At 45.5% G+C, this 15159-nt stretch overlaps 1 protein-coding gene across 1 annotated transcript; it reads left to right on the top strand.

Moving 5' to 3' along the window:
- Positions 1-11664: 11664 nt before the first annotated feature.
- CUNH6orf141 (chromosome unknown C6orf141 homolog) lies at positions 11665-12256 on the top strand. The gene has a single exon (XM_056130640.1). It carries the CDS (start codon positions 11756-11758, stop codon positions 12254-12256), a length of 501 nt encoding a protein of 166 aa, XP_055986615.1. The 5' UTR covers positions 11665-11755.
- The last annotated feature ends 2903 nt before the right edge of the window (positions 12257-15159 follow it).

The raw sequence follows: 15159 nt of genomic DNA, 5'->3' as shown, positions 1-15159 counted from the left end.
GAGTTTGCTCCCAAGAGCAGTATTAAACTATCAGTGGCTTTTCGACCCAAAATATGTGGAATCCTATTAAGGCTCAGTCTCCCCTCGTGCAGAATCCACATTGCGCCCTCAGCTTGGGTGGTTCCTACTAAAAGTTAACCAGCTCCACCTGGCTGAAATTTCTCCCTAAATAAGATGAAGCTTATAGCACTGAAAGTATAATGATGGTATATAGTTATTTAGAACAATGAAGCGGGGAGAGGCCCAGAAATAAAAAGTATAGAGAAAAGTTTAAAATAACATCAAAGTGGTATCTCAATGGGAAGTTGATGACATTTTAAACAAGTAACATTAATAACATTAATAAAATATAGCAACTCGGAAAGAAGAAAGTAAATTTAGTTTCAAATTTTGCATCCTCTAGTAAAAAAAATTTTTAAACCAATTCAAAGTATAAAAAGTTAATAAGACAAAAAAAGACATATAAACAATGGAAGAAAACATTGGGTATTCCCTTTATAACCTGAACATTATGGGGGGAAATTTCCAAATTCAGAAACTACAGATTTAGAAAGCAAGGAAAAATGTTAAGTTTGATCAATTCAACATGCATGCATCTGTATAATTTCTCAGTGGCAAAGTCAAAATGCACATGGAAAACTAGGAGAAATAAATAAAAGACTATTCTCTATAGAATATAAAGAACAATTTATATTGTACAGTTGTGCAATCACTGTAATCCCGTTGTTCCTCATTTTACTCGAGCGGGCGTCAGTAATATCTCTATTCATCCCAGCCCTGATATTTTACCAGCCTCTCCTAACTTGTCTTTCCCAACAATTGGAGGCTCTTTCAGGGTCAGGGGAATAAGGCCTGTTATAATTACTGTTTTTGGCACATTGAACACACCACGGGGAGCTTGCCAAGCTCTAAACATGCGGGCAGGACACTCTCGGTAGCCTGCTAAGCTCTGCGAGGCATATATATATATATATATATATATATATATATATATATATGTTGCCTACTGTTTGAACCCCATCAAACATGGTGGGGTAATTATGGAAAATGGGTAGAAAGTGTCTTATAATGTGTCTGCGCGGTCCAGAAAGCAGCCTGGAGCGTGGTGGCAGGTGGGCAATGGAGGTTGACTGTAACTGCCGGGGCTGGGTCCCTTGGGGTGGGGAGGGCTCTCACTCACACCTCCTCTGGGATGCCTCGAGTGAGAATAGCCTGGCATGGAGTCTGGTGGCATGGTTATGGGCTCCTCATTTTGTACTCCCATCCAGGAGGAGCAGTCGTGAGTTCTGAAGGGTGGCCGATGAGGAGATCATTTGGCGCCAGCAGGGAGTGTCATCTAGTTGTGACCCCTGAGTCGCCAGAGATGGGAACGCAGGCAGAGGATCTCTGCTCCCAGGTCCATGGGGCCCAGAGTCCAGGGCCACAGAGTTCCGCATTACCTGGGTTCCATGCTTCTTCACTCATGCATGAGGCTCGACCCGAGCATCCAGAAAGCGGCCTGGAGCGTGGCTGTGTAGTCATGAAAATTTTTTTTCCTGCTGTAAAAAAATAAAATAATAATGAGCCCTTTAATTAGTCTGGGTGAGACAGGAGAATGGCCAATATGAAGTGATATACAACTGAACTTGACTGGAAAGGATCAGAAAATTTTCCTGTCATAAAAAAATTGAAATGTCCTTGTGCAAGCATTGCAAAGTTCAACAACTATTACAGTTAAGCAAACATCTGTGTGCTTATAAAAGAACTGTACTGTCTAGCACTGTCCTCTCACTGTCCATGGATAAAAGAACTAGTAACAATTTTACTCTATCCTTCTAACTTGTCATCCTCTTTCCATCTTTGCCTAGTTCCCATCTGTAAGCAGGTTCTTCCTCCAAGCATCGCCTATTTTTGCTAGCAGTAAACCAAACGGTAAAAATATTTACGTTTCATTGCTGCACTTTTCACAATGCCCAAAATTTCGGGGAAAAAAAAAACTCGAGTGCTCAAGAACAGATGACTGGTTAAAGAAATTTTGGTACATCTACACAATGGAATACAATGCAGCTGTTAGAAAAGATGAAGTCATGAAATTTACATACAAGTGGTTCTACATGGAAAATACCATGCTAAGTGAAATGAGCCAGAAAGAGAGGGACAGACATAGAAAAACTGCACTCACCTGGGGAATATAAAGTAACAGAATGGGAGTCGAACACCCAAGAATAGTTGAGATAAGTACTAGGAGGTCTGCTCCACAGCTTGGAAGCCGGTAGCACATGCTGGGGGAAAAGGAAGCTCAGATAGAGATGGGAACACTCGCTCAGGATGTGAGCTGCATGCTGAAACTAGACTGTAAAGCAAACACGATGGCCACTCAATAATGTAGTTGCAAACTACAACACCCTAAAGGAAAGAGAGAGCAAAAGGGAATGCCCTGCCACAGAGGCAGGGCTGGGGGATGGGGTGAGGGGTGGGAGGGCTACTGGGACTGGTGGTGGTGGTGGAGAATGGGCAGTGGTGGAGGGATGGGTATTCGATCATTGTTTAACTGAAACCCAAGCACAAAAATTTGTAAGTCTATAACTGTACCTCATGGTGTTTCACTAATGAAAAAAAAAGCCTCTCCCACTTGTACAGTACCATTTACAATTGCCATGGCAACCTTAGAAATGACCATGCTGTCTCCCAAGTTTGCTATCTAGCTTCATATGACACTTCCTCCCCCAGCATTACTGGGCATAGTCTGGTGGACCCCCTACCACAAGAACAAAACACAACATCACTGGACTCTAATACTGAACCAGCACACCTGCACTTATGATATAATTCGTCTGAGAGACAAGAAATGTAGAAGTAGAAATCGAGTAGTCTTAAGAGAAAAATAAGAGGAAGCAGAACTCCAAAGAAGAAAAGCTGAGATAAATGTAGTAGAAATACAATGATGATTAATTAAATAGTGATATTGAAAGGATAAAAGTAATCGCCACACTGAGTGACAAAATTTTAAGAAAATAATAACATCCCTGAATTCATTCCAGAGGAAAAGTCATTTACTATGCGGCAGGCATTTTTACATGTATCAACTCACTTAATCCCAACACTAATTCTAGAAGAATGATATATTCTTACCATTGAGTTACAGATGAAGAAACTCCATTCAGTAAAGAAAGGATAAAGTCAGGCTGGAGCAATATTACAGCAGGTAGGGTGTTTGCCTTGCATGTGGCCAACCCGGGTTCTATCCTATGTAGTCCCTCGAGCGCCACCAGGGCTAATTCCTGAGTGCGGAACCAGGAGGAATCCCCTGAGCACCTGACAGTGTGACCCAAAAAGCCAAAAAAAAAAGGGGGGGGGGTAAAGTCATTCAATTAATATGTATCAGGTCATACTTAAATTTAGGAAGTTTGAATCCACTCACTCTTAAATCCTGCCCACGTCACATTATAAATAAGGGATCACATCAAAGACACCCTCTCCACCCCACAAAAAGAGAATGATAAAGTTCAGATACAAAGCATGGTCAGAGCCAAGGTAACTGTCCAGAGGAGTAGGCTGAAGGAGGCTAAATTCCATGCCTTTATTAATTAATAAGAAAATAACCAGGTTGTCCTGAATATGAGTTGAAAAAGAGGAGGGGCTGAAACAGGCATTGCGGTTGTGATGACTGATTCAACCTCCTCTAACCACATTGTTCAAGCATTACCCTTGAAGAGTAAATAATGAAGAATGTCCAAGTAGTAAAGGGGGAGGGTTATTCAGAGTTTGAGTTTCAGGGCATATTCCAAATCAACTTGTTTGCAGACTTGTTAAACGTAAAGACTCGGTATTTTCCAACCACTTTGCTTTGTTGATAGAGCCTTATTAGTACAATGTTAATTAGTTAAATATTTCAGGATCACGATCATGAGATCATGATCATCCTCGAGCAATTCGTCGATTGCCTCGAGCAGGCACCAGTCACGTCTCCTTCGCCCTAGACCTGAGATTTTAAAAAGTGCCATAGTCAAGGCTCTTTTAGGGTTAGGAGAATGAGATCCATCATTGTTACTGGTATTCGGCATAATTGGGTACACCACGGGGAGTTTGCCAGACAAGCTAGATATCTGTGAATGCAAAATAATATTGACCATTTCCACAACTATGATAACCTACTCTGATCACATGTACTTTGATTAATATAATTATATATTGGCAAGGGGGAAAAAATGCCTTGCTGGGCTGGAATGATAGCACAGAGGGTAGGGTATTTGCCTTTCATTTGGCCGACCCAGGTTCAATTCCCAGCATCCCCTAGCACCGCCAGGAGTAATTCCTGAGCTCATGAGCCAGGAATAACCCCTGTGCATCGCTGGGCATGATCCCCCACCAAAAAAAAAAAAAGTCTTACTCTTGGGGAAAGCAAAAGAATGTGACTGTCGATTGACCCAGGATCTGGCCCTGTGCAATCTGATCCCCTCCCTGAGAACATGTGTTCCCAGAGGATCCAACATGTATTCCAAGGATACAGTGTTTATTCCCAGGATGTTGGTGTGCCCTGTTGTTGAGGCTATCTGCACTGCACGTATGACAACACAGTTAAAGTCTCTATAAAATTTTGAGGTTATGTCAGGAGGTGGGAATGGTGCAGAAAACTACTCATCTTGTGGCCACCCAGACAATGTCTTGTTCATTAAAATTGCTACCTACCTGTCTGGAGGAGCCTGTCTTTTACTTTAGTCTCAACTGTCCTCCCAGGGATGAGGAAACTTTTTTCTGCCAAGGGGCATTTGGATATTTATAACATCTTTTGCAGGTGAAACAGTATGGACAGATGGGTCGAGCATGCCATGAGAAGCAAATGTCCCATCGTGTACTAGTGATTTCACAGGCCTCCTGTAGCCCACAGATCATATATTCCCCACCCCTTATTAAGTTTCAGACTATACCAGAGAGGAATTCATGTTGTAACCCCAGTCCTGGCCCCTTAATTTTTTAAGTTATCAAGATCGTTTTTAAGTTATTACCCTTATTTGAACTAATACAAATGATGATTTTTTGGGAAATATTTAGTAAATTTTGATTAGCCCATATTGAGTCAAAGGTGAAATTATCTTTGAAATAACACTATGTGCCATGGTTGAACAGGCCAAGTTGTTTTCATGTTCAGGAGAGGTGTAAGGTAGAGAACATTGGTTCTTTATTATCATCATTAAATGCTGACTCAGTTGGCCATGATGTAATTTCCTGTTTAGTAAGTTGCTTACTCATCCTCCATGAGAGACCCCATCTTAAGTTTTGATCTCCGACAAGAGAGGATAATGGTAAATATGTTATGAAATATTGGATAATGGAGACCATGATACTAAATTGTAATTTTGGAATCTTGTGTAAGCACTTGTACTAGTTGGTGATTCATGAGTTATCGCTTACAGTTAACATGAACACCTAAAATCCTTTTCTAAATGTCCTTTAGTTCCAGATTTCAAAGTGCCTGGCCAAAATAATTTAAGGATCACCACTAGTCTGAAAAGATATGTTTAAGTATTTTATTCAAAACTCTATATACATGTTAGTTTCAGGGTCACATGTTACAGGGACTAGGCCTGTATTTTCTTCTCCCAGATATATATATATATATATATATATATATATATATATATATACATATATATGTTTGCACTCAAAATTTAAGACAAACATGACTTTTTAGAAGTTTGTTTACGAGCTGGAGTGATAGCACAACAGGTAGGGCATTTGCCTTGCATGTGGCCGACCTGGGTTCAATTCCCAGCATCCCATGTGGTCCCCCGAGCACCGCCAGGAGTAATTCCTGAGTGCGTGAGCCAGGAGTAACCCCTGTGCATCGCCGGGTGTGACCCAAAAACAAACACAAAAAGAATTTTGTTTACTTTTTAAACAAAGGGGCTAAAGAGATAGTATAAGGCTTTTGTCTTGCATGCAGCATGGATATATTCCCATTATGAAACACCAGAGCCAGGAAACAGACCTTGAGCACCAAGGCGGGATTGTCCCAGGCTTCCCCTGGGGTGGGGGGTGTGGCGAAAAGGGTTGTTTTTATTTTCTTTCAGACTGCTTGGCTAAACTGATACCAGAATTGTCATGCTCCCATTCTTTCTTCTTCTTCCCCTGCGGCTCCCCAGTTTATAACTATTAACTGCTTCTTCCTCCAAAGAGTCAGACTCTCTTTCTCGTTTCCTGGTTCAAGCCCTTGACGCTTTCATCTTTCCTGGAGGAGCTCATGGTAAGCTATGCTTCGGCTTCCCAGTTCCAAGTTGCAACCATGATACACTTTTTAAAGCATTAATGTTGCAGGCCTCCTCGTTTTCAGAATATAACCCAAAGAATTGCTTCACTTGACTTACACAATAGCCCTAGGAAACAAGGCTAGGTACTGTTTATACTTTGCAGGTGAGAACAAGGGCTGGGAGAATTGCCCAAGAATTTATGGCTCATCAGAGTCTCCTGACTCAGACCAAAGTTGATTTTCTTTATAAGGTCTGAGTTCTCTAGGTCATAAGTACTTTAGTTGTCAAGGGAAAGAGGATTAAAATCTCTCTTTTTATTTTTATTTTTTTTCCCCTTTATTGTATTTTATTTTTTTTTAAAGTTGTAGATTTACAATTTTTTGTGCTTGGGTTTCGATTATACAATGATCAGATACCCATCCCTCCACCAGTGCCCATTTTCCACCACCATGGATAATATCCCTCCCACCCCCATCCCCCCATCCCCCCGTCTCTGTGGCAGGGCAATCCCCTGTGTTCTCTCTCTCCTTTTGGGTGTTGTGGTCTGCAAAAGAGGCAAAATCTCTCTTTTTAAATTAATTTATTTATTTAAGCGACTCACCATGAGCTACAGTTACAAAACTTTCATGTTTGAGTTTCAGTCATCAAACACCCGTCCCTCCACCAGTGTACATTTTCCACCACCAATGTCCCCAGTATCCCTCCTCTCTTAAAATCTCTTCTAAATCACGTGTAGTTTTAAAGATCTTTACAAACTAAGGCTGAATTTTATTTGTATAGAATAATCTTACACTATTCTCAAGTTTGTACTTTTTTAAGTCGGATGACTTGTTCATTTTTTTCCATTCATTTAACAATACACAGGCTGGGTAGGTTTACAGATAATTTTAAGTCCTAAGATTAATTTAATTACAATTAATTTTTAGATTAATTTTAATCTTAAGAGTGGCTTTTTTTTTTTGTCTGTGGGAACCAGACAGGAATAGAAAGGGATAGTTCTTTTTTTTTTTTTTAATCATTGTCTTAATCTTCTTTTTTTTTTTTTTATTAGTGAAACACCATGAGGTACAGTTGTAGATTTACAAATTTTTGTGCTTGGATCTCGGTCATACCACGATCATATACCCATCCCTCCACCAGTGCCCATTTTCCACCACCAGGATAATATCCCTCCCCCCCCCCCATCCTCCCATCCCCCCATCCCCCCCTGCCACTGTAGCAGGGCATTCGAAAGGGATCGTTCTTAAGAGGAAAGTAGCACTGTAGCACTGTCCTCCCGTTGTTCATCTATTTGCTGGAGCAGGTTCCAGTAACGTCTCTATTGTGAGACTTGTTGTTACTGTTTTTGGCATATCGAATATGCCACGGGGTAGTTTGCCAGTCTCTGCCATGCGGGTGGGATACTCTTGGTAGCTTGTCGGGCTCTCCGAGAGGGATGGAGAAATAGAACCCAGGTCAGCCTCGTGCAAGGCAAACGTCCTACCCTCTGTGCTACCGCTCCAGCCCAAGGGGAAAGTAAGATAATAAATATATCAAGCATGCTAATATTTGAGACAAGAAACAGAAAGAGAGGACTGATGAGAGAAAATCAGCAAGGAATTCAATTTCACAGTATTTGGGGTTTAGAGAAAAACTGTGAAATACTCAGAAGAGGTGTGAAATAGAATACTAAAGAGAAACATTTTTTTACTCAGAGGTTAGTAAGAAACGGTCCCCAAATTTCATTGGTTTATGATAGCAAAAGTTGATTTATATCACCAGCTCTATCTCAGTCATAGTCTTCGCAGCTGAAGTCCATGTGTTGTCTTTCTTTAAAAAAAAATATATTTTTTATTAAATCACTGTGAAACACACAGTTACCAAGCTGTTCATGGTTGGGTTTCAGTCTTACGATTTTCCAACATCCAATCCTCCACCGATGTATATTTCCCAAGATAGCACAGTGGTAGGGCGTTTGCCTTGCATGCGGCCAACCTCACCAACCCGGGTTCGATTCCTCCACCCCTCTCGAAGAGCCCAGCAAGCTACCGAGACTATCTCAACCGCATGGCAAAGCCTGGCAAGCTACCCGTGACGTATTCGATATGCCAAACGCAGTAACAACAAGTCTCACGATGGAGATGTTACTGGGCCCCCTCGAGCAAATCGGTGATCAATAGGGGGATAGTGACAGTGACCAATGCCCCCAGTTTCCCTTCCCCTAACCCCCATCTCCTCAGCCTGCCTCTGTGGCAGGCACTTTTCTTCTTTCTCTCTCTCTCTTTTTTTTTGGGGGGGGGGGCATTATGATTTGCAATACAGATACTGAGAGGCTATCCTGTTTGTTCCTTTACCTTCTTTCAGGAATGCAGTTTTTATCCAGAGGGATCAATTCCAACTTTCATTGTCATAGTGGTCTCTTCTCTATCCTAACTGCATTCTCCTCCAGCACTTGAGGCAGGCTTCCAACTGCAGACCAATCCCCCCCCCCCCCCCCCCCCCCCCCCCCCGACCCTTGTTTCTGTTGTCCTTGAGTGCTAGTCTTATGCTAAGTTGTTTTGTCTGTCCCTCTCCTTCTGACTCATTTCACTCAGCATGATTCACTCTCCATAGCCATCCATTTACAACCAAATTTCATGTTGTATTCTTTCTTTTATGATTAATAGACAACTTCTTTTATAAAAAAATTTTTATTGAATCACTGTAATATAGATCATTACAAAGCTGTTAGTGAATGAATTTCAGTCATACCGTATTTATAGAATGTTCACAATAATTCTGTTATGAAAAACTCAAAATCTTTTACTGTGATTTAGCAGTAAATCGGGGCATGATCAGGCATTTTATCAGCCAGATCTGATCCAGGTTTTCTCACACCACCCACGCTTCTTTTGTTATATCAGCTGGGAGGCACCAGAACATTCTCTGTCCAAGTAAATACCTTTCACCATACTACAATGGCAGAAATGACAGTGTGGTCATCCTTGTGCATGAGGCAGGTAAAACAGCGAGCTTTATCTGATAAAACCAGCACCTGTTACCATAGATGAACTGAACAGCATAAATCAAGAGCCTAGCTTGTTGTCGTTGTTTTTCCTATTTACTGGCGTTCCCATTAAATTCAGGCAAAGACTAATGTGTCAGAGGGTCTGCCCAAAGCCTACCCTCCCCCCCCCACCCCGCCCCCAGACAGATGTTTTTAACCTCTGGGCTTAAAAAAGATGGAGATGGGATAGGAGGGTGGAGAAAAGATAGGGGAAAATATGTGTGTGTGTAAATTGAATCGCCATGAATATAGTTAAAAAGCTGTTTATGATTGGGTTTCAGTCATAGAATGTTCCAAAACCCATCCCTTCACCTCTGTACGTTTCCCACCACCAATGTCCCCAGTAAGGAAACGGTTTAAAATAACACAAACTGAAACTAAATTGTATTTTTTATTAATTTATTTTTTTAAATTAAATCACCATGAGTTACAAAGCTGTTCATGGTCATATTTCAGTCACAGTGTTCCAACACCCATCCCTCTACCAGTGTACACTTCCCAGGACCAATGTCCCCAGATTCCCTCCTGTCACCCTCTCCCTGCCCCCAGTGTCTACAGCAAATACTTTTTCTTTGTGTCTCTGTCTCTCTCTCCTTCTGTCTCTGTCTCTGTCTCTGTCTCTCTCTCCTTCTCTCTCTCTCTCTCTCTCTCTCTCTCTCTCTCTCTCTCTCTCAGGCATTTTGATTTGCAATACAGGTACTGAGATGTTATCATGTTTGCTCAGTGCTCATATCCAATTATTATGCACACAGTTCTCCTCAGTGCTCATATCCCATTATCCTTGTCAAATTGATCCCTTCTCTATCCCATCTGCCTTCAAAACTAAATTTTTATATCTTATTAAAGCTCTCTTTCCCAGTTTTGGGTTTTGTGTATGTTCTGTTTTGTTTGTTTGTTTGTTTTTGACATCCTGTTTTAAATCAAAGACTGAGCCCCTTCTTGGAACAATCATTACTTAAAAAGCAAATAAATCGGTGAAACCGACTGTCTCACCAATATTGACGTCTCCAAAGGGGGGAAAATATCAAAAAAAAAAACACCCCACGTTTATTTCTCAATCACAACGATCAAGATTCAATCTTAATGTTCAGTGTCAGTGACCAAGATTCAATCTCAATGCTCAAACTTGCAGCGAACACCAGAGAGCGCACTGCGAAGTACATGAACCAAGGAGGGACAGAACCAAGGAGGACCGCCACTTGCAAGCCAAGCCTACCCGCTGTCCAGTCCTCTGGCCCGGAGCCCAGGGGCTAGTCGGATCTTTTGACCCGCATTCTCTGGGTGGAAGGCCAAGTGGGGTGAGATTCACAGGAGACACGAACTCCTTATCAGAATTCACCAAATCTGATTTTAACACACACACACACACACACACACACACACACACACACACACACACACACAGGACACTTCGTGCAATCTTCCCTTCGAGGACAGTCCTTGAAAAGAGAGACCCTCTGTCCTGAGTTCTAGGGGCGCGCGCAGGGCCGGGGGCTGTCCGGCGCCTGGTCCCTGGGGGCTTTAAGCTGCCCAGCGGGCAGCCGAGATGCCCCCACGAGGTGTGGGAGCCCCGCGTGGCCGCGCAGGACGAGTCCGAGGGAAGGAGGCGGCGGCGCGATGGGCAGCCAGGGACACCTCGGCTCCGGGTGCGGAGCCGGCGGGAAGGGGCGGCGGGACTGGACAGGACGGGGCGGCGGGAAGGGGCGGCGCTCGGCTCCGGGCCGGCTGGACTCGAATCTAGTCTCGGCTCCCGCGGGCCGGAGCCCGGCGCGCCCCGACCCCACTGCCGCCGGGATCCGCGCGCATCTCCCGGGCGGGGAGTGGACCCCGGGACCCCCTGGAAGAAGCGACGCCTGAACGATCTTCCCAGTGGACGGAGCAGCCCGGGACCCTGATCCTTGTCCCACCCGGTGGGACAGCCCCCCGGGACCCCCTGGAAGAATCGACGCCTGAACTATCTTCCCACTCGGCCCTGCAGCCCTGGACCCCCTGGAAAAAACGACACTTGGAGGATCCCCCCACCCGGCCGTGCAGCCCTGGACCCCCCTGGAAAAACCGACGCCTGAATGATCTTCCCAGCGGACGGGGACAGCCTGGGACCCTGATCCTTCTCCTACCCGGTGGGACATCCCGGGACCCCCTGAAAGAAGCGACGCATGAATGATCTTCCCACCTGGCCGGGCAGCCCGGGACCCTGATCCTCCCACCCGGAGGGACAGCCCAGGACCCCCTGGAAGAACCGACGCCTGAACTATCTTCCCACTCGGCCCTGCGGGCCTGGACCCTCCTGGAAAAAACTTGGAGGATCCCCCCACCCGGCCGTGCTACCCTGGACCCCCTGGAAGTACCGACGCATGAACGATCTTCCCAGCGGGCGGGGCAGACTGGGACCCCCTGGAAGAACCGACGCATGAATGATCTTCCCACCTGGCCGGGCAGCCCGGGACCCTGATCATCCTCCCACCCGGAGGGACAGCCTGGGACCCCCTGGGAGAACCGACGCATGAACGATCTTCCCAGCCTGGCGAGCGGCCGGGGGCGCGCTGGGGTCGGGGCGCGCGGGGAACCCCAGGCCCGGTGCGCGCCGTGGTCCACGGTGGCGGAGCCGAGAGCAGCCCGGGGCGGCGCCCACGAGCGCGGAGGAGCCGGTGAGGCCTGGGTGACAGAGAAGGTGCTTTTCCTACTGCATCCAGAGAGATGCTTGGGGACCCTCCAGGACCCTGGCGGGGAGGAGCCGGCCCGCGGCGCAGACGGGGACGGCGGCGGCCACTCCGCACCCCTCGGGGCCCGAGTGCGCACTCCGGACAGCCGCGATGCAGACCCCGCCGGCCGCGCCCCCCTGCCGCACCCCGGCGCGCCCCCGGCCACGTCGGTGCTCGTGCGGGTCGTGGATTATCAGGTGACGCAGGAAGTGCTGCGCAGCGCCTGGACCCGGGGCCAGATGACCAGGCTCACCGAGGAGCGCTCGGTGACCTCCGTCACTTTCCGCACCCGCAGGGAGTGAGGCCGGGCATGGGAGCCCGGGACCCTGATCCTCCCACCGGGAGGGACAGCCTGGGACCCCCAGGAAGAACCAACGCATGAACGATCTTCCCAGCCTGGCGGGCGGCCGGGGGCGCACCGGGATCGGGGCGCGCGGGGAACCCCCAGGAGGAGGGAGCCCCCGGCTCCCGTAGCTCGGACAGTGGCACCAGCGCATGTCCACTGCGCAGGGAGGATCGTTTAAACACGGTTCCAGGAAAGAGGATCCCGGGGAAAGCACCTGGCTGGGGCAGGAGCTCATCTTTCCCGGTGGGGGGAAAGATTCTTCCAGAAACGTTGACTTGTAATGAACCAGGAGGACGTGTTCCATGGCCTGACCAAGCTTCAGGGAGCCAGAAGACCCCCACCACAGAGGGAAGAACTAATTGCAGGGAAGTCAACAACAGACCTCTTTTTTTGCTTAAACACTGAGCCTGTTACCTATGTCACTTAGAAGAGAAGAAAAGGTATTTTCAAGCTGGCAGATTGTGGAGATTTTGAAATAAGAAAAACTGCTGTTTTCCCTTTTAACAGCATCGCCTAATTTGGTTTCTTTTCTCCGCCTTTCCTCTGTAGGACCTCCCCCCCCAAAAAGCACAGCAGGTGAAGTTTGGGGTCTGCTCTGATTAGCAGAAGAGGTAGGACTAGATGGAGGGGGGGAGGAGAGAGAGAGAGACTTATTTAAAAGATGAAAAGGAAGTGGGAAACTTTTTAAAATAAAGTGACAAGTAAACACAATCTTTTCTCTTTGCTCTCTGTCCATGCGCCTATGTTTCTGTTTTTCACGTGTTAGGTAGGTAAGAGGCGTTAGCAGTTTAGCGGTTGAAGGGGGTGGGGTGTGGTGGGAGGGTGGGCACACTGAAAACTGTGCTTTGAAGGTGAAATACTATTGGAATGGGCTCTGCTAAGCTATCTTCAATCAGTAAACACGTTTTTAATCTGAAATTTTATTTAATCTTAAACTATGTCAACATGTAAATTGCTGCATCAGAATTCTGCTCTGATGCGTCCTTGAAATGTTTAGTTTTCCATGAAGGGGTTGAATATTTCATTCTTGGTCATCGTTGTCACTGTCATTCTGTTGTTCATCGATTGCCTTGAGCAGGCCCCAGTAAGGTCTCCTTCGTCCTAGCACTGAGATTTTTTAAAAAGTGCATATTCGAGGATCTTTCAGGGTCAGGAGAATGAGATCCATCATTGTTACTGGTTTTTGGCATATTGAATTCGCCACCGGGAGTTTGCCGGACTCTGCCTTGTGGGCAGGATAGTTTTGGTAGCCTGCCAGGTTCTCCAGAGTAAGAATTAGATGATAAGATGTTGCACAGTCACAAATGCAGCCGCGCACTTCCGGGAGCTGGGTTTTATAGTCTCTGGGTCTTGGCCATTGATGGGATTACACAGCTCTGGGGGCAGTTGGTGGGTGTAATGCCTACATACTGGAAGATGGGGATCTGGGTGGAGGAGGCCCCAGTCCCAATCTGAGCAGGCTTGGAGATCTACACTCCAAGAAGAAATTCTTGGTCATACTTCCTAGTTAATACTTCTTGTGGTCAAGAGCGGATTAAGATACACCCCTTTCTGATGTAGTTAAAATGACTTTCTCTGGGGCACTTGCAAAAATTCATCGTAATTGTATGTATTCTGCTTTTTTTTTTTCTTTTTGGGTCACACCTGGCAATGCACAGGGGTTACTCAGGAATTACTCCTGGCTGTGCTCAGAGGACCATATGGAATGCTGGGAATTGAACCCGGGTCGGCCGCATGCAAGGCAAAAGCCCTACCTGCTGTGCTATTGCTCCAGCCCCTGTATTCTGCTATTTTTATCAAATAGCCTGTTTTTCATTTCTTTAAAGAATAGCCTGACCTCGTTTGAAGCAGTACACTCCCCCTGGAGACTAGCTTGCTTGAATTTATCGTTGCTGAAGGAATATTTGGTTACTGCAAGAATTTATAAACATCTGGGACTCTGGCTTTTGAGGAATTTTAAACTGTTGAGTATAAGGTCCCACCTCCACTTCTCCTTCACCACTCTTTTTCAGTTTAGAGCTTCACTGCTCTCAAATATCTAATCCACTTCTTGTCTTTTGGCAGACAAGAGAGGTCAAGAAATTTCCTAAATTTCTAGATGAACCAGTCGAGGCCTGGAGGTCACGTAGCATCTGTAGACCACACATGCTAAATGCTATGTATTTTGTAGGGTAATTACACACATTAAGTCGTTATAAATGTGATCATTACTCTCCTACAGGTTTGGGGATGGCCTGCAGAAGAATTTACTTCTAGGGGGCATCCAGAGATACTTCAGCTTATCCTGAGTTTCCTACTGTAGAGATCCATAAACTTACTTGAATAACCTGGACAATTTTGGAAATACCTCATGTCTCCCTAATATTTGTAATAATATGGTTGAAGGCCAGACCACAGCCATGACAATTACGTCAGAATAATTCCTAAGGGTGGGGCCCAGGCATCAGTATTTTAAAGTCCATTCAGGTGATTGCAGTGTGTGATCAACTTTGAGAACCACTGTTCTAACTCATGTTCATGAGAAGTCCTGCAATCACATGGGTGTCGCTGAGTCTGGCAAGGTCTGTTGGCTGCAGAATCACCAACAACAGTTCTTAGGCCAATGAAAGCAGCACTTGAAAGAGGAATTCCACACCTTGAGCTCATTTGTTTACAGACTGCTTGGTGGAAGAAAAGGTAATGTAACCTAAGCCTAATAGAGTGAATGACCTTTTCCACCAACAACTCTGCCTGACTCCTATGTGAGGTTAAAATTCCTGACAATTACCAAACCTGACACCAAATTGGGTTGTGAGTCATCATATGTCCCAATAACTGAGCACTAAACATAGTCAACAAGAAAACCCTCTTTATCATTAA

Source organism: Sorex fumeus, unplaced genomic scaffold (genome assembly GCF_029834395.1).
Source record: "Sorex fumeus unplaced genomic scaffold, SorFum_2.1 ptg000080l, whole genome shotgun sequence".
Classification (NCBI taxonomy): domain Eukaryota; kingdom Metazoa; phylum Chordata; class Mammalia; order Eulipotyphla; family Soricidae; genus Sorex; species Sorex fumeus.
Note: the sequence above shows the minus strand (reverse complement) of the source record. Positions and strands in the feature narration are given on the sequence as shown.